This window comes from Telopea speciosissima, chromosome 3 (genome assembly GCF_018873765.1).
Source record: "Telopea speciosissima isolate NSW1024214 ecotype Mountain lineage chromosome 3, Tspe_v1, whole genome shotgun sequence".
In the NCBI taxonomy this organism is placed as follows: Eukaryota; Viridiplantae; Streptophyta; class Magnoliopsida; order Proteales; family Proteaceae; genus Telopea; species Telopea speciosissima.
In genome coordinates this window covers 43,437,925-43,461,535 of record NC_057918.1, presented here as the reverse complement: position 1 = coordinate 43,461,535, position 23,611 = coordinate 43,437,925, and the positions used below count along the sequence as shown (strand labels likewise).

Below are 23,611 nucleotides of genomic sequence, written 5' to 3'. Positions count from 1 at the left end.
TTTATTGCTTTTACTGTTTATGAACACTTCCGTCAAAAGAAAAAACACAACTTTATCCGGTCCCCACTCCCGACTCCCTCGCCCTCGATTCTGTCGCAACACCACCATCTCCTACAATGGTGCTTTCACCATATAACTAAAACACAGCCGAACATATCTGAACAAGTAGAAGCTCAGGTCTGAAACCAGCGAAGGAAGGAGCTAGCAGCAGAGAGTCAACTCAGAAGCAACGAGAAGGAGAGCAGCGGTGATCAAACAAACAGAGAAGAATGCCAGAACGATGATGGGGTTCTGATCCTAAAAAGAACATTTAGATAAAAAATGAAGCTAGACATTCAGATCTGAAACGCAACAGAACACTCAAGAAAGCAGGAACGAAGCAAAGCCCCATTACTGAGAGAAATATGCAGGGAAGAAGAAGGAACCAGTTCCAAAACGAAGTAGAACACTCAAATCCGAAACGAAACTGGAAACGCAGCAGGAATGATTAAGTTCATAAAAGAAGAACCAGGGAATCAAGAAAGAAAACATTTAAAAATAAAAATAATGTTACAGAAATATATAAAACTCTCTTCAAGTGAATGAATAGGATTAAAGCATGGAACCAAAAAATAAGACCAAATAAATCTGCTTAAATCTCAATAAACGAATACAAAAATAATTTTCTCAGAAACTGAATGGAAGAAAATAAAGCAATCCGGGTTGAGTCTTACCATACCTTAAATTTCTGCTTATTGCCTTTATCCCTAAATTGTTAGTTCCTTTATTCCATTTAGACTCCATTTGTTCCAAGTAAAAACCCCGGAAAAGAAAAATTTTGAGGTTAAATTTGTTTGAAACATATAACGCCAGAAACAATGCAGCCATGGTCTTGAAGACACCACTTCCTTGCATTGATTTCACATTTTGTTGGCAGTACACTGCCTATTCATTAGTTCTGTTGCAGCAGTATTACTTATTCTAAATTTATTTTCTGCTATCTAGTTACTATTTTCCAGTCTCACTAACTAATTTGTCCTTCATTGTTACTAAAATTGTCCTATGTTCTAATATTGATCCTTACTTTCTATTTTCTACAAGGTTTCTAAATTTGTTTTTGAAAAAGTCTCTATTTTCTAGGCAGTGCTACAACTTCAGATCCAACCATTGGATTGGAACCATATTTTGACGGTTTATTTCCCTATTCCATATTGTCCTCCAACCTAGATTACAACCCCATCAGATTCCTCAGTTTCAAGTTATTTCAGATCTCTCTATTCTGGCTCCTAAGGATTTGTCCTGCAATCTTTACTTGTGACATATTTTTAGTCTCAACCTAACATAGAATTGATGGATGTAAGAAAGAGGGCCTGAAAGTTTACCTGTACAGATAGACTGTCAAAATCTAAGCCAGCTTATGCAACGGCCTCAATTATCAGCTGTTCAAATTAATATGTGATCAAGATTAATATATATAATACTTAAGATAAACAAACCAATAAAATTTAATAATTTGTAACTTACATAAGTTAACTGAACACTGTGAACTACCTCTACCCAAGAGCCCTTGGGTGATAATTTCTATTTGGCGCTTCATTGCATCCATTTCTGTCAACCTTTCTTTCAAAGTATCCATTTCTACCAACTTTTCTTTCAAAGTGCCCATTTCTGTCAATTCTTCTCTCACAGTTCTAAGCTCTTCCCTCAATTCTCGTAATTCTCTTTGCGCTTCTTCTTGCTGTCGTCTTGCCTCAATATTTATGGGTGTGGTGCCAAAAGTAGTCGGCTTTACACCTAAGCCTTGACCAAACACTCGGCCACTTGAATCTGGGCCGACCACTGCCACAAACGCTTTGTCTTGGACAGGTTTCATTTCTCTCATTTCTGGGGGTTGTTCCTCCAATTTCTCATCAATCTTGTTCTACAAACCAATGTAAAATAGGTTAACATCAGAATAGAAAAGAACATACATTCCATACTTAGTACTCATTCCTCTCCCTCTTTCTCTATTTCTCCTTCTCTTTTTATTAAATAATCATAAAAATTTCATTGATCTCGAAGACATACAAATATGAGACAAGAAAGAACTCTGAAAGGAAGAACCTACAGAGAGAGGGAGGAAAAAAAACATGCACAAAAAAGGAACATAGATGACTCACTCGGAAAAATCTCAAGCATCACAAATTGAGAAGAGAAAAAGGAAAAAAATAGGGTCCCAAAATTTGATAATGAATTGCTTTAAAAAAATACAGCAACAGTGAATGAAAGGGGTTGAGATTACTATCAAACAACAACTTTGGAATACTTACTATGATTTCTCTCGCACTGATCTATGATGCTGCCATCTCTCCTTGTATGGGTTCTCTTAAATAATTGTACTGAAGGTCCCTCGCCATCCGGGTCTTCAACCCGCATGTCTTCACCACCGTGCAAAGCTCCTCCCGCCGACTGTATGAGACATAGTTTGTTTCGATCTACTCTCTTTATTCTTTTTAGATTTATCCTATCATACATAAAACCCATAAGCAAAATATGTATCATAATTATTTCAATCAAATGAAATTATGTTAATACATTCATTAAAAAAAATCATATTACCTGCCATTGTGAAGATGTCCACCTCCCAAGGAGGTACTCCCACTGAGTTTGTGGAATTTCTACAGGATTCATAGGGCGAGGGGCAATCAATAGATTAGGATATTTTTCCTCTGTCATTTTTTTCAGTTCTCCCTTGTAATCCCGCCATGAGTGGCCAATTCTCATTAACACAACATGTTGAGCTGAGTCCAACACATTATACTTTTCGTATTAAACATATTGAATTAGTAGATAGAAGTATAAACTCATCAACAATAACAACATATATATCTATGCATTCTTAGTTCCTTTATACATACATATAAGATGTGATATCACCATACCTTAATCCTATCCCATGTATCTTCTTTGTAATGCTTCGGAATCACTCTCCAATCATGATAATCTAGCGGTAGTAGTGTTGGGGTCCTAGCAAGAGTGCCACAGAATGTGGCAAATTCAGCTTCGTAATCACCAACTATAACATCAAAATCATTTATCCGCATATCTTTTTTATCAGTACTTGGCCTATTATAGACATGGAAGGCTCTTGTATGGCCTCTCTTACGCCCTACAATAAAAAAAATATGACATTATTAGTAAGCAAAATGGTATTCATTTAGTAATTAGCATAATTATTATATTTTTAAAATTAGAAAATGAAAGTTATACTTCTAGATAACGATGACGAACTATGGCCCTCAGAATTAATACTAGGGCCCTCAGAGCTAATATTAGGGCCCCCGGAACTCTGGTGCTCATTCATCTCCTAAACCTGCATTAGAACAAGATCACAATCACAGTAAGTATATCAGATATATCAATTGTGAACTTACATAAATAAATAAAAGTTTAGCACAATAAACACCTTGCCTTGAAAAGTCATAATAATAAAAAGATATACAATCCACAAAATAATTATCAAATAATTATTGGAGAGTTGCATCAACTGTTGTTCCTTCTAAGTCTGTCCTTTCCCAACTAAGATCAACACCACCAATATTTACTCGTCTCAGATCCCTAGACTGCATGTTCATATGTTGATAATCTTAAGTAAAGTATTCTTCCACAACAACATTCGTATCAAACACATCGCGCACTGATGCACTGAGAGCAATAGCCCAGCCTTTGTTGAGGGGGTCTGACACATAAAATACTTGCTCTGCTTAGCTAGGAAAGACAAATGGGTCATCAGATAAATGTCGACCGATATGCATTAAATGATTGAAGTTCACCCGTGTAAAGCCAATAGGTTCTTTGAACACTGCCCTATCGCTTGTTTCAACCCAATCACAATGGAATAGCATTACTTTTAGGTCCGCTGAATATTCCATCTCAACAACTTCCTTTAACACACCATAGTAATGCACATTTCCATCACAAGGTCGAGTATCTCTACGACGAGGGTTGCTTGATGTTATTGCGGTTACTAAGACCCCGCTATTTTGGGTTCGTCGATTAGCTTCACAATCCTTGGTGTGGAAACGTATACCATTCAATATGTACCCCTTATACTTTTTTACTTCCCGATTGGGACCCTGGGCTAGCCTTTGAATAATGGGAGGTATGATTTCTCCACTTTCGCGTAGCTTGTCCACCTATTTGATTCAACATTAGTTGTTATGGAGATAATCAAATGTATGTTTTTTCAATATTAAATAGATTAAAGCAAAAAAATTTAATACTGCTTACATGACTTCTAAACCATTCTGTGAATTGCTCTGCATGCACCTTATCTCTTTGTTCTTGTCGAACCCTATGGCCTAGGTTCTCTTTTAGCTCTTCCAAATGGAGCTTACAATTAGAGAAGTCTTATTAAAGTTGGAATAAAGACTTGAAGTGAAGTAACATTAATCATGACACTTACTTTCGATATGTATTAATGGGTTCGTAATGCAATAGAACATATCGATGCGCTTGTACAATCTCTTGCCACTCTAATCGCACCATCGCAGCACACCCTAATGGTCTACCTTTGCATGAGAATACCCAATGTTGTTGCTCTACCTATAGATGTTCGTTATCAACATTCCTCTTTGGACGAGTTAATCGGGTCTCGAGTCCTTTGATATGCGGAGCACAAAATTGCAAACATTCATTTGCAATGTATCCCTCTGCAATAGACCCTTCTGGGTGTCTTGCATTACGCATGTAATCCTTGAGGGTCTTGTTGAACCTATTGATACGCATAATTAGTACATGGGAACAAAAATGTAAAAGATAAAACAAACATGTGAACTTGCAGCAAGGAAATTAATGACTAACCTTTCAAAAGGATACATCCACCTATAGTGGACGGGTCCACCCAATAATATCTCCCGTGGTAAATGAACCATTAGATGAACCATAACATCAAAGAATGTAGGAGGGAAGATCCTCTCTAGATTGCATAGGGTTTCTGCAATACTGGCTTCAAGTTGGTTCAAATCTTCGGTTTTAGCAACTTTCGCACATACACATCGAAAGAAAGCGCACAATGACAACAACACCAACTTAACATTCTTCGTTGGATGTACCCGTATTGATAGAGGAAGGAGTTGTTGCATTAAAACATGACAATCATGGCTCTTCATTCCAGACATACCCCTTTCAGTAACTTTCACACAACGTGATAGATTTCCAGAATACCCATCAGGCACCTTCAAACCATCTAAAGCTTTGCAAAACTGTTCTTTTTCTACCTTAGACATTGTATAGCTTGCTGGAGGTATAATCACTTTAGTGCTCCCCTCTATCCTCTACGGATGCAAAGATGGTCTAATGTTCATGTCTTGCAAATCTAGTCGGCCCTCCAACTTATCCTTTGATCTATCTTTTAATTCCAACAGTGTACCAATGATGTTGTCACACACATTCTTTTCTATATGCATGACATCCAGATTATGACGGAGTAGATTATGCTTCCAATATGGCAACTCAAAGAATACACTTCTCTTCTTCCAATTAAAAGGTAGTTCAGTTCGACCTCCAACTCTGTTTCGTTTACCGGTATCATTCTTATCAGATCCCTTACCAAATGCAGGAAATTCTACACCTTCCATTTGAGATAGCGAAGCAATGCCTGAAAGGGGCTGTGGTGCTACCCCAAACTCAACACAACCATTGAAACCTCTCTTATCCAATTGAAATTTATGATTTCCTTCTAGGAATCGACGATGGCCTAAGTAACATTGCTTATGGCTGTGTTTCAACCAAGTTGACATGGTCTCTTTGTTGCAACAAGGGCACGCCAATGCACCCTTGGTGCTCCAGCCTGAAAGATTGGCATATGCAGGAAAGTCGTTGATTGTCCATAAGAGGCAGGCACGTAAATGGAATGACTCTTTCTTCAATGAATCATAGGTGTCAACACCATCCCACAATAATTTTAATTCATCAATTAAAGGTTGTAAATAAACATCTATATCATTTCCAGGCTGATTTTTACCTGGAATTAGTAATGTCAATATGAACGATGTTTGTTTCATGCACTTCCATGGTGGCAGATTATATGGCACCACAATAACAGGCCAAATGCTATATGAATTCTTAAGATCATTAAAAGGATTAAATCCATCACTTGAAAGCCCCAACCTAACATTTTGGGGATCCGCACTAAAAGTTGGATGCAGTCTGTCAAAATCCTTCCATGCTTCTGCATCTGCAGGATGACGTATTTTTCCATCATCTATACGTCCATCTTTATGCCATCTCATTTCAGATGATGTTACTGATGACTTATATAATCTTTGAAGCCTTGGTATCAGAGGAAAGTGGCGTAATGTTTTTGCTGGAGCTTTGGATTTGGGTGTATATCTTGATGCCCCACATTTGAGACAAGACTTTTCATTAGATGCATCTTTCCAATATAGCATACAATCGTTGGGGCATGCATCGATCTTGTTGTAACTGAGTTTCAAATCTTTAAGCATCTTCTTTGCTTCATATAAAGAATTCGACAAGGTATTATTTTGTGGTAGTGCTTTCTTCAATAAATCCAACAACATAGAGAAGGACTTGTCACTCCAACTGCATAGGCACTTTATGTGATATAGTGCAACAGTAAATGATAATTTTGTGAACTCGTTGCATTCTGGATACAATGCCTTTTCTGCTTCTTGCATCAATCTATCCAATTTTTCTGACTCATTTCCTATTCCCTCTATGTGTCCACTTGTGCTACTACCACCAGCTCCTTCTAAGGCTTCACCAGGAAACACATCTTAAAGTATGTCATTTATGTTAACAATCTCTTCATCTTCTTCATCTTCTTCATCAACCACAATGTTTTCTATTATTGTGGTATTTGAAGGTATAACTTCCCCATGGGAACTCCACACCGTATAGCCAGCCATAATTCCATCAACTATCAAGTGCTTAAACACTTCATCTCGTGTTCCCAGTCGTCGATTAATGCAAATTATACACGGGCATGAAATCTTCTCCCCTATGGGTACTGTGGTAAAAGCAAAGTCCAGGAAACCATTTACACCAGCTTCGTATTGATCACCCGCATGGAATATACGATCTCGTGATCTATGAATCCAACTCCTATCCATTTGATTGTAGCCTAACCACCTCACAAAACCTATTACAAGAGAATGGTATCATATAAAATCTAAATGAGACCAGATGACAAGATTCTAAAGATTTGGAATCTTTAACAAGTTGTCTTTAAGAGAATTAAAGACATTAAGAACGTAAAACAAGTGGACGTTAAGAACGTAAAACAAGTGCAAAAAATAGACATAAAATCTTAAATGGTTTCATTTTGTTTGTTTGTTTGGGATTTTTGGATTTCTGTTCCAATTTTTATCTGTTTGTTTTGGATGGTTTTATGGAACTACAGATGGACAAATGACACCCAATGAGAAATAACTGTATGTAAAATATAGCAGAAACATAGCATAGGGGAAGAAATAGTGAATCTCTTTATTTAAGGTTGCGCACCCGAAAATTTTCAAAGTTTGAACCAGTGGCTGGATTCTATATCTGTTTTTGGTGTTTCTTTGTATATAATTGATTTAATACAGAATTGTTTCTCTGTACTCTATGCTTTAAAACCCAAGATGAATAGAAATCGCAAAGATACATACAAGTGATATTTAGTTCCAACTTCCAATCCCAATCTTGATCTTCTTAGGCCAAGATGGGAGAATTAAGGGGTAGGGTGCTGGTGTCAAGCTGTAATGAGGCTGCCACCTTATTGAGTCCAAGGTGCAGTCTCTTAAAGAGGGCTTGTCTCAAAGTCTCATCCACATTCAACTTCTCATCAGAAGCAATGCAGAGATCTTGAACTTTGCTTCAATGTGGCTCTCAATACACTTCCAACAACACCTGGTCCTTTCCTTCAAGGCCAACCTTCTCTCTCAAATGCTCTCATTGCAGCACTGAAGAGAGCTCAAGCACACCAGAGGAGGGGTTGCATAGAACAGCAGCAACAACAACCTCTCCTTGCCATTAAGGTAGCACTAGAGCAGCTCATTATATCCATTTTAGATGACCCTAGTGTTAGTAGGGTAATGAGAGAAGCTGGATTCTCCAGTACAACTGTGAAGAACAACCTAGAGGACGTTTCAGCTTGTTCTGTTTTTCAATGCTATAGCAGCTCTAGTGGGGGATTCTCTCTTCTACTTGTTCTCCTCCTATTGAAACTCATAGAGAGATTAGCAACCACAGGAGTTTCTGGCAGACCCATTTGTTGAACTGCTATTTTGAGCAAAACCCACTTCTCTTTTCTACTCCAAAGAAGCCTTTAAGTTCCATCTTCACTGATGCAGCCAGTGAAAAGGAGGATTTCAGGTTGGTTTTGGAGGTTCTGATGAGGAAGAAAAGAAGGAATACAGTGATTGTTGGGGACTCCGTTTCAACTACTAAAGGACTGGTTGCAGAGCTCATGGGGAAAGTGGAAAGAAGCGAGGTACACTGACGAATTAAGATTGGCCCACTTTATTAAATTCCGCTTATCCTCTGTCTCTTTGAGGTTCATGAAGAGAGAGGATATGGAGATGAAGGTTGCGACTTGAGAAGGAAGGTGGGTTCTCTTGTAACGGAGGTGGGAGCAATCATCTATGCTGGAGATCTCAAATGGGTAGTTAAAGGTGGTGTTGGTGAGAAAGAGGGAGGATTCTCAGCAGAAGTATGTAGTTATAATGCTACTGATCATCTGGTTGCAGAGATAGGAAGGTTGCTCTCAGACTATAGCTGCTCAAACAGTAAGGTATGGTTAATGGCCATTGCAAATTATCAAACCTACATGAGGTGCCAGATGAAGCAACTCTCTCTTGAGACTCAATGGAATTTTCAAGCTGTCTCTGTTCCTTCGGGTGGATTGGGTTTGAGCCTCCATGCTTCCAACTAAGCCAACCATCAATAGCTTCACTCAAATGCATTAAGTTTTAGATTTATAATGAAATCCTTGAATTTTTGCTTGGATTTGTGTTTCTAATATTCATTGTTTTGATTTTTTGATTTTTTTTTATTTTTTCCAAATATCTTCTAATTTTACCTTCTCAAAGAGGGTCCACTTATTAAATTCGATCTGGTTTCTTTATTTTATATTTTTATTTATACATTCTATTTGTTCATTTACTTATTGATCTAATTGTTTATTTTCAGCTAAACCACAAGTTTATTTGCCATTTGAGTTTGCACTTTCCCTTCTTTAGAATAGATCTGGAAGAAATTTTCTTTTGATAATCACCAAATGTGAATAAAATACAGTACCCACAATAAATAGAAAAATAAAAACAGAGCATTAGTTACTATATATGAAATTCATTTACCATATCTGTATTGACTGGAAAATTTAGAGATTCTTCTTTCTTTTTTTTAAATTCCTTTTTTGCATTAGATTTAATCTTTTCTTTTCTTTTTTTCATTCTTGTAGTGCCCTTGACTCAAAGGTATCTCTCTCTCCAAACACATCTCTAGTGCCAAAAACAAAACCTTTCACTCCTAAGGAAGAACCAGACAGTCTCACCTGTTGTGCTGATTGTATCTCCAATTTTGAATCAATAAGCAACATAATTACCTTTAAAAAAAAAATACTCAAATGAATAAACTGCCCAACCTACCCTGGGGTAAGACCAACAACAGCTAGGTTGAGATTAGGACTTGGATGGCTAGGTCCAACAAAGAAGAGCCAATGAAGGATTCTAGTCGAGAGGCCTTCAAACCTTACGGACACCCCCTAGCAAGACAAGAAACACATCGCTTAAAATGTAAAACTACCAATTTTTCTCACAGCTTAAGCTCAAAGTTAAAATGTAAAACTACCAATCCTTCCCACGCTTAAGCTCAAAGACTTAGGTGATTACCATCCAAAGACTAGTATCTTGACATTAGATTAAGATAGAATTGAACTTAACTAGAACCAGGTCATGCGACATAACATCACGATTCGTATAAACTAAAACAGACTTATTCAAACAGATCTGTATAAACTACAAAGCAGACTTATTCAATGAATTAGCACAAATACAGTAATTGTTTTTATGTACTCTATGTTTTAAAACCCAAGATGAATAGAAATCGCAAAGATACATACAAGTGATATTTAGTTCCAACTTCCAATCCCAATCTTGATCTTCTTAGGCCAAGAGGGGAGAATTAAGGGGTCAGGTGTTGGTGTCAAGCCTAATGTTCATATATGACATTAGGGTGATTTACTAAAAGGAAAGGGGTCATGGTCTTGACCTTATAATGAGAGACCATTATTAATGGATCTTAATTAAAAAGGTAGGAATAAGTCACCCGGTACAGCCCATAAAGTCGAATCAAGACAAAACCCATTGGATTGGATCGATATCGAATCAAATGTATCGGTGGAAGATTGATACCAATATGAATCGATAGATCCAATACTTTCTTTTCCAGTTGGTTTTAAAACAAATAAGAATGGGAGTCTGCCTTAATGGTAATGGTTGGGATTTAGCCCATTAAGTGACTAACCTAAGAAAACCTAAAGTTGTGTGGAAGAGGGTGACCGACCAACACGGTTAGGTATGCGATAAGGATCGTCAAGAATTCACTTTCACAACCATGGATCCAGGTACCCAAGAACACCTCCCGTAATTTTTGTATGTTCATTGATCTCCATGAATATTCCGCTTGTTTTATTCTTTCAATGGTATCGAGCACGATCATGATTGATCAATGTGGTTACTGATTATTAATTTTATTATTGTTGTGTGTGGATCAATTTAGCCGATAAAAAAATTTCCTATTTTGGCATCGCCATGGCCGAAACCATGGCTCCATGGCCGAATGTTCTTTGGTTTCAAATTTGTTTTTAGCAATTGCGTCAAGAAATCGTTCGGTCTCTCTCGAGTGCCGTAACCTACAAAAGGACCAAGGTGACAAAGGAGAACGGTGTGGTTCTGCCTAGGACTCTCCGATGCCTAAGTTAGATCTCTCTGAGCAAACAGATGATAGATAGAATTCAAGATGGGTTTTTGGGGGTAGAGTACCTTCTCTTTTATAGAAGAGTATGGCGGTGTGGAGAGTCCCGTTGATGTAGAGTGGCCTTCGTAGTTGATAGAGTCCCCGGTAGCGGGTTCCTCCATGATTGGTTGTCTTCCGTGAGATGTAGTGTCCCGGTTGGGTTGTCGTTCTCAGCGGATAGATGTTAATATGTCGCCGATATGGTGCTTAGTGTTTATGTCCATCTGGGACCCACATACGATTGATAGGCGGTGTTCTAGAGTTCTTGAGGAGGCGTACGTCCAGTTGACAACGAACAGTAACGATGGTGTTGGTCTCCTATCAGGATCCATGTCGGTGCCTGTATCCACGTGTGTCTGAAGTCCACGTCGGCGTATGCATGGAAGTCTGCATCCCAAGGAAGGTTGGCCCCCAAGAGAGGTCGTCCCCCAAGGGGTTGGTGCCCAATAGAGGTCATCCCCCCAAGGGGTTGGTGCCCAAGGGAGGCCATACCCCAAGGGTGCGGGTGGTCCGCGCTCGTGCTAGTTACTCCTTTGGTCCCGTTACGGTCCACCTCCTTGGACCAGACACGTGGCCGCCTCCAATTGGTCTTCATGAATCTGGGTTTATCATTTGCCCCCCACTCTCTTGGGTCAAAGAGAGTAGATCCCGTATTCTCAGGGGGTTTGTTGCAAATTTGTGCTCATTGGAGGGTATGCCTACGAATCACTTGGTGAAGTGGGAGAGGTTGTGAGTTCAAGCCTCTCCTCTTACACCATTTCTTTTTACTTTTCTTTGTGCAGATATATCTTCTCCATCGCTCTCTTCCTTTTTCACTTTTTCATCCTTTCACTTTTTTGCTCTTCTCTCTCTTACTTTTAGACTTTCACTTTTCTTCCTTAGAACCTTCTTCCATGTATGCATTTGGCATTTGCTTTTTTGGTGCCCCCCAAATGTTTGTCTTTAGGTGGCATTGCGCCTTGGTGATCTACGGACCTTGGATGGTCTATGGACCTTGATTGGTCTACGGACCTGGGTTGGTCTACGGACCTTGGTGGTCTATGGACTTGGGTGGTCTACGGACCTTGGATTGTCTACGGACCTTGGTGGTCTACGGACCTGGGTTGCTCTACGGACCTTGGTAGTCTACGGACCTTAGATGGTCTACGGACCTTGGGTGGTCTTATGGATCTTGGTGGTCTACGAACCTTGGTGGTTGATGGACCTTGGGTGGTCTACGAACCTTGGTGGTCGACGGACCTTGGTGGCCAATGGGCCTTGGTGGTCTCTGAGACCTTGGATGGTCTACGGACCTTAGTTGGTCGACGGACCTTGGGTGGACCTTGGTGGTCGACCGACCTTGGATGGTCTACGGACCTTGGGTGGTCTACGGACCTTAGTGGTCCCGGACCTTGGTGGTCTACAGACCTTGGATGGTCTACAGACTTTGGTTGGTCGACGGACCTTGGGTGGACCTTGGTGGTCGATGGACCTTAGATGGTCTACGGACCTTGGTGGTCTCTGAACCTTGGTGGCCAATGGGCCTTGGTGGTCTACGGACCTTGGTTGGTCTACGGACCTTGGTGGCCAACGGGCCTTGGTGGCATTGAGTAGTAGGAGTAGACGGGTATATCTAAAATCAACTATTTACTTTAAATAAAATTTCAAATTATCCTTGAAAACTGTAATGCGATATACTATGTACCATGGTTGACATTTGACTACGCTACTGCTACTACTGTTACTGCTACTACTGGTGACTTTGTTGCTACTCTTAGTTCTTTGCTACTCACGGCGATCTAGCTCTGCTATTCTTCTTGGTGGTGCTTCCTCGGATGCTCGAGTTCCGAGGCATGGTCTCTGGCGTATCGTCTACGGCCCTTCTCTTCTTATTATTTATTTTTTTTTTGGGTAGATTTGGTCTTCGGCCATAGACACGTCCTTACTTGAATCTTGACCTCGACCCCTCGCGAACCTCAACTTCTGACCTCGGACCTCGAACCCTCGCGAACTCCAACCTCGAACCTCGTCCATATCCATGGCCTGTCGCCTACGGCCCTTCTCTTTTTCTTTTTTTTTTTTGTCGAATTGGTCTTCAGCCATAGACACGTCCTTACTCGAATCTTAACCTCGACCCCTCGTGAACCTCAACTTTGGACCTCGGACCTCAGACCTCAAACCCTCGTGAACTCCGACCTCGTCCATGTCCATGGCCTATCGCCTACGGCCCTTCTCTTCTTCTTTTTTTTTGTCGAATTGGTCTTCATCCATAGACACGTCCTTACTCGAACCTTAACCTCGACCCCTCGCGAACTTCAACCTTAGACCTCGAACTTTGTCTATGTCCATGGCCTGTCGTCTACGGCCCTTGGTCGTGGCTTTTTTTTTTTTTTTTACTAACCCAATTCAGCCACAGACACATCCTTACCCAATCCTTGACCTTGGACCTCGGACCTCGACCTCTTGCTTTCTTTGCGGTCATCCGATGCCGACCTCTTGGTATCCTGTGGCTTGGCTTCAATTCCCTTCTTAGGGCCTGTAGTACCTCGGCCATGTTGGCGATCGTTACACCGCTCCGGGAGCTCCTTCATGGTCTTAGTCTCATGACATGCCAGGTCCTTGATCAAGTTAAGGTCCACGATACCCTGACCAAGGCTGCATGCTTGGTCGATCATCTAAGTCTCGGACCTCCGGGATTCCTTGGTGAACCTGTGACATACTCCCTTAGGGACTCCCCAGGGTTCTGTATCACATTCAGTAGATTGACCGTGGTCTTCTTTTGTTTGACACTGCTCTGGAAACGGGTCACGAACTGTTCACATAACTCTGCAAATGAACCTATTGACCTTGATCGTAGTTTGGAGAACCATGAAGTGGCTGCACCTTTGAGGGATGCAGGGAATGCTCTGCAGGAGACCACGTCCGGTCCCCCATATAGGGTCATCATCCCATTGAAGTAGTTGATATGGTCGTTGGGGTCCATGGTACCATTGTAGAGTTCACAGGTGGGTAACCTAAACCTGGATGGGAGTGAGGCTACCAAGATCTCTATCGAGAATGGATGCTGTCCAGGGATCGAGTGTGTCTCACCCTTGGTCTGCTTCTTCAACCCTTCCAACTTCTCATCCAAATCTCGGAGTCTCTTGTCTAGCTCCTCATCCTGTGACTGTCCCTCACGTCTGGCTCGCCATTCGCTGCGACCTCGTTCTCGTTCTCTCCTGGAAGTCCCCTCTCGTCTTGAATGTTGGAGGGATGGTATAGGGTCACATCACGATGAACCTTGACGTGAATGCGAGGGGCTTTCTTCTTCTCTATAGGATGGACTCCGCCCTGGTGCATAACTTCCCCCAAGTCGACTTTGGAACACCAACCACAGATCGGTACGATGGTGTTCTCCCACGATCGACCTTCTTTGGGAGGTCTATTATTCTCTTAGAATCTTTGGGAGGATCCCCTGTTTATGCAGTGCGCCTCTCGACCTATCACCCCTGAGAGGTAACCTCCTAAGGCTTTGCTCCCACCAGGGATCCATCCTACGACGGTGGGATGTTGCACACTGCCTCAGGTAGTCGTGGAAGAGTTGTTGGTCATGGAGGATTTGTTGCTATAAGTCATTGATCTGGCCTACAGTTGCTGGTGCATTGGGATCAGGAACTAGTTTCGCGGTGGCGGCTTCTCTGGCTACTTCAGGGTTGAGGTTGACTACCCCAACTTGTTGGTTCTCGGGGACCCCCCTATCCTGAGAGACATGGTCAATGGCTCTGTGACGTGAGCTCTCCGGAGGAGGTGATCCATTTCCCTCCCTCACAGCATTGTTGGTAGAGGGAACGGTCTTCTTGCCTCGTGGTGCCATTGTTGAATAGTTATGGAAACAAGCTAGTAGGTACGATGGCTAGCATCGTTCCCATAGACGGCACCAATCTGTTGCGTCAAGAAATTGTTCAGCGGTCTCTCGAGTGTCATAACCTACAAAATGATCAAGGTGACAAAGGAGAACCGGTGTGGTTTCGGCCTAGGACTCTCCGATGCCTAAGTTAGATCCCTTTGAGCAAACAGATGATAAATAGAATTCAAGATGGGTATTTGGGGGTAGAGTACCTTCCCTTTTATAGTAGAGCATGGCGGTGTGGAGAGTCCCGGTTGATGTAGAGTGGCCTTCGTAGTTGATAGAGTCCCTGGGTAGCAGGGTTCCTCCTTAATTGGTTGTCTTCCCGTGGGATGTAGTGTCCCAGTTGGGTTGTCGTTCTTAGTGGATAGATGTTGATACGTTGTCAAATATGGTGCTTAGTGTTTATGTCCATCTGGGATTGTATAGTTGATAAGCGGTGTTCTAGAGTTCTTGAGGCGGCGTACATCCAGTTGACAACGAACTGTGACGATGGTGTTGGTCTCCTATCAGGATCCACGTCTGCGCCTGTATCCACGTGTGTCTGAAGTCCACGTCGGCGTGTACATAAAAGTTTGCATCCCAAGGGAGGTTGTCCCCCAAGGGAGGTCATCCCCCAAGGGGTTGGCGCCTAAGGGAGGCCACACCCTAAGGGTGCGGGTGGTCCTCGCCCATGCTAGTTCCTCCTTCGATCCCGTTACTGTCCACCTCTTTGGACCAGACACGTGGCCGCCTCCAATTGGTCTTCATGAATCTGGGTTTATCAGCAGCCATACAAAAAAAAGCTGCCACAGCCATGGCCGGAACCATGGCTGCAACTTGTAGTAATAAATCTTTTTTGTATGTATATTGATCACTGAACAGTGGTGGTTGTTTCATCGTTTTTGTTAATATTAAGGGGGTTTTAAGTTTTTTCGGCCAATCCACACCTGGATTAAGGTCGTCGGAGGGAAGGGGTCCTTCGTTGGTGTCATCTGTGGCCATCGATTGCTGGTCCGACCACCATCCGAGGCGAGTGTGAGGTTTTTTTTATTTTTGAAACCTTATAAGAGTTTTCGCAAAATCATGGTGGCCATTATGTTTTATCGGCAAATAACGTCGGGCTTATGGTCACCTGAATAAAGGGGTTCTTCGTCGGTGTTCTGTGTGCCCGTCGATCTTTGGTTGGCCGTTGGTGGACCTGCAATCGTTTTTCAAAAAAAACCCTGTTTTTGCATTCTGTTTCATTTTGAGGAAGAAGATGGGAGAATATTCCCCATCTGATTCCCCCATTTAGAAATAAAAAATAAAATAAAATAACAAGTCAAAGGTAAAAAAGTTAAAGGTAAATGGGTTATGCTATAATGCAATAAAAAAATCAAGGGTTTGCTAATGTGCACCCGGGTCGAGTCGACCCGGCAACCCGATCCAAATTTTTTACCCAACCTAACCAGGTTGACGGGTCAATGCGTTGATCGTTTATCGGTGGTTTGCCCGATTTGACCGGGTTCGGTTTGGTTCACCCGATTTTGGTTCTGGTTCATGCTTGATTGGGTTGGTTTTGGTATGCCTGGTTCGGTTCATAAAAAACAGAATCTACAAAAAAAAAGAAAAAAAGAATTTGATTTGGTTTTGTTTTTGTTTTTATTTATAAACAGAAATAGAAACATAAAGGGACCGTTTGACAACGTTTTGTTTCTACTGTTTCTTTGCCAGTAATGTTACCAGCACACAAATGGAACAGAAAAACCGTTTGATAAATCCGTTTTGTTTCACTTGTTTCTGATAACAAAAATCAAAATTTATAACAATTTATGCCTAAAATAACGTTTTTGACATAACAACTATTTGTTGTTTTTACATTTGTTGGACCAATTACTCAAAACTGTTACCCTTTTTTTTATAAAACTCAAAAGTGTTACCTGATATCTCCTTCTCTCTCTTACTCCAACCTACCTCTCTCTTTGGCACACGATCAACAAACCCTAGAAATCCCCAAGCTCCAACTCTCTCTCTCTCTCGCTCATCTCTCTCTTTGGCACACACTGAAGCTCCACTGCTCGAGTTGGCATCATCGTCCTCACCTCAAGCTCGGGGAGCTCTGCTGCTGTCCCTCCCTATTTCAAGGTAAATCTCTCTCTCTCTCTCTCATTCATGGTGGAACGAACAAGTTTTCTTGTAGAGAAAACTTGCTGCTATGAAACCCTAGATGTCAACAACAAGAATTTAAAACCTTGTACAGATTACAGCACCCCAGGTCAGAGACTCGACTGCTGCTATGAACCCTTGTTTGAGAGAATGATGGGTTAAACCCCTATCTGTTCATCTCTGTCTCTGTTTCTCGCCTCTCTCTCTTGCTCTGTATGGATAGTCATATTTTTTTTGCATATTTCTGTCTCTGATTCTCGCCTCTCTCTCTTGCTCTGTTTATCTTGTGCATTTTTTAAACTGTTTGAAAATCCAGCTTTATTCTAGTTACTTCACGTAGTACAGATGAGTTAAAACATTCAACAAATCCTGCTTTGTTCACCTTTGTTCACCTTTTTCTCTTCAAGTTGCTACATAAAGAATGCATTCCTTGATCAATCTTTGGTGCGGTTCTCCCTGATCGGTTTGGATTCTGGTTATGATTTGTGAATAGTTTTGTTGGTTTAAGACCTTGGATTTCATAAATTAATTCTTGAACCAAAATGTGTTATTGGCCGGGTTCCTATTGAATTAGATTCCTATTACAATAATCAAGTTTTGTATAGTCTTTTAAATTTGGTTTGAAGTTTATTTGTCATTTGGGCTTTGGCTTGGGCTTTAATAGAATCAGATTTAGGACTTGATAAAATTAAGATTGTAGGATCTATATTGACCTTAGTTTTGGTTCGGGCGTCGACCCATTGGTCAAGATTAGGTCGCAAGTAGGGAGGCTATAGCCCATCATTTGGTTTTGTGAGCACGCGCGGTCATCAAACGTGGGTCTTTGGGATCGCATTATTAGACCTATTTAAGCTCGATCATGGTTTGGGTTGAGCTTCCTTTGCTTGTTTGGTCTTATTCGGGTTCCGTCTATTGGACATTGATTTTATTTGATGAATGGCCCATAATGGTTTGGGCCCATTTGATTTTGGTTTCGGTTTGGACTTTGACCCATCAGCCACGGTTGAGTCATGTACGGCAAGATTGGGCCCATGCCTTGGGCCTATAAGTGTATTTGGACTTTGTCTTGGGTTCAGGCCATTGACTTAGGATAAGTCATGTGTGGGGAGTTTGGGCCCATTGTTTTGGGCTTATGGGTTTTTTTCTTTTAATCCAAAGTTCACATCTCCCCATGTCATTCGATTGGGTTTAAGGGATTCCAAATGAATTTCTAAAACCTATTTTGGGTAGAATTAGAACGTGTGCGAAGGAGTGAGAACGCCCATCTAGTGGCCCGAGTTGAAACACATTGCATGTGGGGATCCCTTGGGACGTAGATGCACACTCTTTAGGACGGGACTTGGGCTAGCCCGTGAATGTTCAGGATTCTTTTTCTTCATATGCTTAGTCATTTTGATACATGTTTAGTTAATATGCTTTCCGACAATCCTTCATGTTCCTTGCTTCATGTTTAGTGTAATCTTGTATGCTTAGTATAAATCTCTCCATGCCATGCTTAATTAGATTGATCTCTTTAGCATTTCATGCCCCACACTTTAGCCTAGAATAATTTAGAAACTTGGTTTAGGTTGTAAATCTTTGTACATAGATACCTAGTCTTAGGCGCCCAGTTTTAGGATGACTTAGATCTAGAATAACTAGCTTTAGGGTTTGCAAGCAAGCTTAGGCATAACAGTGGTCTAGAGAAGGACGAGCGGCTCTGGGCCGGGCGAACTGGGTGCCTAACACCTTCCCAGTCCATAACCTGACACTTACCCAATGATCTGGGTAGACTATGACCTTATCCATTGAGTCATCAGTCGTTCCCCAGTGGAGAACATTTATGGGTCCTAGGCCCTTTCTAGGTGGCGGCTTCCTATTGACCCGTTTACCCTCTTAGGAGGGATCAGGGTCATTGCTTTAGGGTTCACCGGTGAGATCCGGTTCACACATCGAGAACCAACCCCCTTGTCGGGGGAATTTTGAATTTTTGGAATCCATGGTTCTTACAGTGGTGACTTCACTGGGGACATATGTCAGACTCCTGGTTGACCATTGTTTGCTTAGCTTGCTTGTAATTTTAGTTGATGTAGCTTTGTTTGTTAATTTTTGTTCTCATGCATTCGCACTCACATCATTGCATTGTGCACTGCACGGTCTGCTTCTACCCCCGTGGTGTCATTGGTAAGGCCCCGCATACAGTTGTGGGATTCCCTCGGTGGCATCACAACCCTTGATCCTGCATTGCTTTAAGTTACAACTGATCATATCAATCAATGTATTACCTAGTGATCTCCAGGCCATACATTTAGGTGTGCCTCAGAAAGCACTATGGGACAGTACCTAGATTGATTTATCGAGTTGTTTCCACAAAGCGGTATAAAAAGGATGTACCGACGTATCCACGGTCACAACTATGATGGGTACAATATGGTGCTCCTTGACAAGGGGACCCTATCCTAAGCTAAGCCAATCTTTTTGCACGCATCATGTAGGAACATAGATCCGATACTCAGGTTCGCCACAACTAATGTAAGTATTGCTTGAGGTTCAAGTTAGAACCCCTATTGTAGACAGTATTACCCGTTTCGATCGGTCACCCACCAACGGAGAATTTTGAGTGTCTACCCTTTTTCATTAAAGTATGAGTGTTTGTTTCCTCTACCAGTGTTTCATTCCACTGCTGGGGTGGTATCATAGGGTGATTCCTATGTCCGCTCCACGATGGTTGTGATCGGGGTGATGCCTACACGACCGATCCGGAAATAGTGTGTCTCAGCTGATAAGGAATCATACATTTGTACCTTGATATTGAGGAGGAACTCGATTTTCTCCAACACACAGTGTATGGTGATTGATTCGATGTAATGCCATCTATATGGGTGTTCTTGTTTGAACCGCCTTGTTTGATTCGTCAATTGAGAGTTCCCTCAACTTTGGCATTAAGTTGATGCTATTCTCGATTGAACTAACTCGTTTGGTGTGGTCGTGTTATCATGTGGGAACTGCCTTAGCTTGGTTCTATTAGGTCCAACTTGTTGTCAACCATGATGTTTTAGCTCGGCCTAGTTTAGGCCACCTTATTGGACTCTTTCAAACCAGACCTTTGATTTGCATGATTTGTTAGCCTTGTTGTCCACATTTTGAAATAGGTGGTTGAGACATTAGGATCTTTGGATCTTTGGCAAACCCCTTTGATCCAGAGGCTGCCAATTAGAGTCCTTGAAATAGAATCTACCTGAATCTTTGATTTACAAAATTGATTTTCAAAATGTAGGAAGTTCAGGCCTTAGCATTTTCGGACCAAAGAGCCATTTGATTTTATCATTGGTTTCCAGTCAACCAGATTCTATTCATTGGATTTCTAAAGAGTATATGGATTTTACCCTTGCCTTTTGAATTTGAGAATGCCTTGAGTTGTTTCCTCGATATATTGATTGTAGACCATCAAAATGAATTTGTGTCAAAATTTCCATTGAATATAATTCCAGTCAAGCTTTTTCAGAAGTTGCTTTTGTTGGAGTGATCTTTGCATCAAATGATTTTCGATCAATGGCTTTGTCTTGGATAGGGAATTTTTGAACCCACGTTGGCTAGAACATTGTTTCCCATGTCGTCGTAAGCTTTCCCATGTAGCATGGTTCACTCCTTTCGGTTTGGATGAACCGAGCTAAGCATCTTGGTCCTCAATGAGTTGGGTCGACATAGAATCGGGTTAATTTTGTTCCTATATGAACTAGCTTGTTAAACTAACCTTCTTTGAATCGTGTCACATGTATATGTTTTGGGTAAGCATTTAGAACCCTATTATTGCATGTTTGCATGTACGGGTTATTCCTCGTTTTGGTTGAAAGATAAACCATTTGGACTTGGGATTGGTCCACATCCTTCAAAAGTCTTGAGCATAGGAGTAGCTCCCAAGTGAGTTTGAATTAGCGTCAAGAGAGATCCATTTAGAATGACCCAGTGCATGGGTTGAGTTTTGATTTGGCATCATTTTAGTCATTGAATATTTTTTGCCATCTGTGAATCATATCTCCCACTAGCATCCAACCCGCATCTAGTTTCTTTTCATTCCTCTCTTCGTCAGGACCATTTCAACTCAGCACCTAAGCATGAGTTCAGACAAAGATATCCCTCTCACTCGCTTGGAATCATTGGAAGCCCGAGTAGCCAATATAGAATGGATGTTGTCTAACCTGACGGTCATGGTACACAAGTTGATGGATTCATATAAGTCAGTACAGATTTCAGATCAGAGCCACCCTCATGCTCTTAAGGTTATTTGCTCAGACCCAACTTTGAAAGGAGAGGTTAAGGTGGCGAATTCTGATCACACTGCAGAAGCACTTGAAATTGAAAGGGGAAAAGCATTGGATCCGAAAAGTTGGGGACATGCTTTTAAGGATGCCAAAGGGAAAGAAGTCGAAAAAGAAATCATGTTAGGAATTCAAGCACCCATTATATGGCCATCAGAGGGATATAAAGAGGCACCATTTTATACAGGAGTCAAAGGCCAGATTCTCAACTCTGAAGGCTCGTGCTTTTTCCCTAATGTCAGTTTACCGAATGATTTCGAGTGGAAGTTTAAGAAATTTGATGGCACAGGGAACCCTCATTTTCATTTGAGATCTTTCATCGGTCAATTAAGGGCCAAAGGCTATTCTAATGACATGTTAGGTTAGGCATTTCATTTTTCATTGACCGGCGCTGCTCATCACTGGTTAATGTCTTTGGACCTGTCATATACCCGTACTTGGCCGGACATGGTCAAAGCATTTACTCAAGAGTATAGCGGCAATATGGAGATCGAGTCGACAAGGAGGGAATTGGAAGCAATAAGGCAATGGCCGGATGAACAGTTCATTTCCTATTTGGGGAGATTCCTAGGAAGAGCCGGATAGATGGAGAATAGACCGAGTGAGAGAGAACAAGTTGGGATGATAATAAGAGGATTAAGGAGTCCATATAAAGATGTTCTATTTGGTCAAGGCATCCATACTTTTGAACGCCTCGTAGCGGTTGGCCAACGAGTTGAACATACCACTGCTTGCAATGAGCTGATCGCTAAGGCATATCGATATGCACCTGAGGCTGGTAATAGTAGGAGATCCTTCCAGCGGAAAAATTCAGGAGTGAATGTTGCAATGAACGCTTCTTCCCATACGGCACCAGTCATGGTTACCACGGAAGCCCCTTATAAGCTAGAGCCTGCAAATGTCTCACGCCCCCGCTCTTAGCCAAGAGAGTTTACTGATTTGAGAGTGCCTCGCAGTGTTGTCTATGATCAACTTCTAAAGGTCGGATTACTTGGAAACGTTGAACCAAGGCCTGTTCCTGAGCCTAAGCCACATTGGTATGATCCAAATTTGTATTGTCATTTCCATGGACAAACAGGACATGACACAGACATTTACCCCAGACTACAACATGAAATACAAGACTTGCTTGATGCAAAGAAGATCGCGCTCAAGCCTAGATAACCTGATGTTCTTACAAGTCTTCCTCATCATCAAATTGGTGCTATTCTCCAAAAACACTTGAAGGAATTGGATCAGATTGTGTTGAACAAGGACTTGGTAGATTATGGCCAGTCAACTTGTTTGGATGTTCCTTTTACAAGCAAAGTACTTCCAGTGGCGTTTACCAGTCAAGATGCAAATATGTCTCTTTCTTCTCCATAGATCACCAGGGCTACTACCAACATGAGAGGATTGAATGAGCCAGGGGCTCAGGGAGATGCGATTCACAATATGTCAAGTCAATTTGGCTTTGAGGTTAGTATTCCCGGCCTTAATCCTGGTCAGGGGCAAGCATCTGGTAATAGTGCAGAATGATGTTGAGTGAAGGAGTGTAGTGGTAGTCAAAGCTTGAGGTACCCAGGTTTGGAGCTGGCAATTTCAGAGTTTTCATGGTCATGTTTGGACTTGAGTTTATTAGAGTTATAGGCAGTTAGGTCGTCAAGTTGTCTTTTGTTTCTCTTCCTGTTGGAGATGTTTCGTTTTATGTTGAGTCGGTCCCAGTCTGGACCAAGCCTGATGTGATTACAGTTTTGAGTCAGTCTAGTCATCAAGTTCTTTTTTAGTTTCTCCCCCTGTTGGAAATGTTTTGCTTTATGTTGAGTCGGTCCCAGTCTGGACCAGGTCTGATGTAAATACTCCTTTTATCAGTGAAATGAGCGTTTATGGGTATATAAAAAGATTCTTCTTCCTTCTTCCCATCTTCTGATGGTGAATCTTGCGATGTTTTGTGGCCTAGCTTGTTCCAAAAATAAATGAAAGGAAAGAAACAAAAGGAAAAGTTCAACAGTGATCATCTGTTCATTGTTGATGTCAGTCTCTTGATAGTAAAAGATCATGAGCTTTCCATACATCTGATCCTCTTCAAACGAGCAAGGAGCTTAAAAGAGAATCTTACCTCATCCACCTATTAAGGGAAGCCATCCTTGGTCGCTTATTACTTTGAATAAATCCTAGAAGCATTTGAATTCCAATAGTCACCCTACACCTCTTTAAGCCTTAGCCTTTTCTTTGGAAAGCCTTGTTATGGCCCACCCATAGCTCACCACTAGGATACCACTCCCAGGGTTTGATTCGGAAATGTCATGCCATAAGTCCAAAATTGCCTGGCAAAGAAAAAGAAAGAGAACCAAAAAAAGAA

General features: G+C 41.4%; 2 protein-coding genes across 2 annotated transcripts; one reads left to right on the top strand and one right to left on the bottom strand.

Annotated features, from left to right (window-relative positions):
- Positions 1 to 5,294: 5,294 nt before the first annotated feature.
- Positions 5,295 to 6,659, bottom strand: LOC122655198. The gene has a single exon (XM_043849413.1). It carries the CDS (start codon positions 6,657 to 6,659, stop codon positions 5,295 to 5,297), a length of 1,365 nt encoding a protein of 454 aa, XP_043705348.1.
- A 1,025-nt stretch (positions 6,660 to 7,684) lies between these two features.
- Positions 7,685 to 8,896, top strand: LOC122655197 (protein SMAX1-LIKE 4-like). The gene is given in 5 exon segments (XM_043849412.1): positions 7,685 to 7,780; positions 7,782 to 8,150; positions 8,153 to 8,458; positions 8,460 to 8,553; positions 8,556 to 8,896. Coding segments are annotated over 5 exon segments (1,206 nt in total).
- The last annotated feature ends 14,715 nt before the right edge of the window (positions 8,897 to 23,611 follow it).

Coding starts and splice junctions, on each gene's coding strand:
- LOC122655198 (XM_043849413.1), bottom strand. CDS start 6,659: ATGCAAGAAGCAGAAAAGGCATTGTATCCAGAATGCAACGAGTTCACA.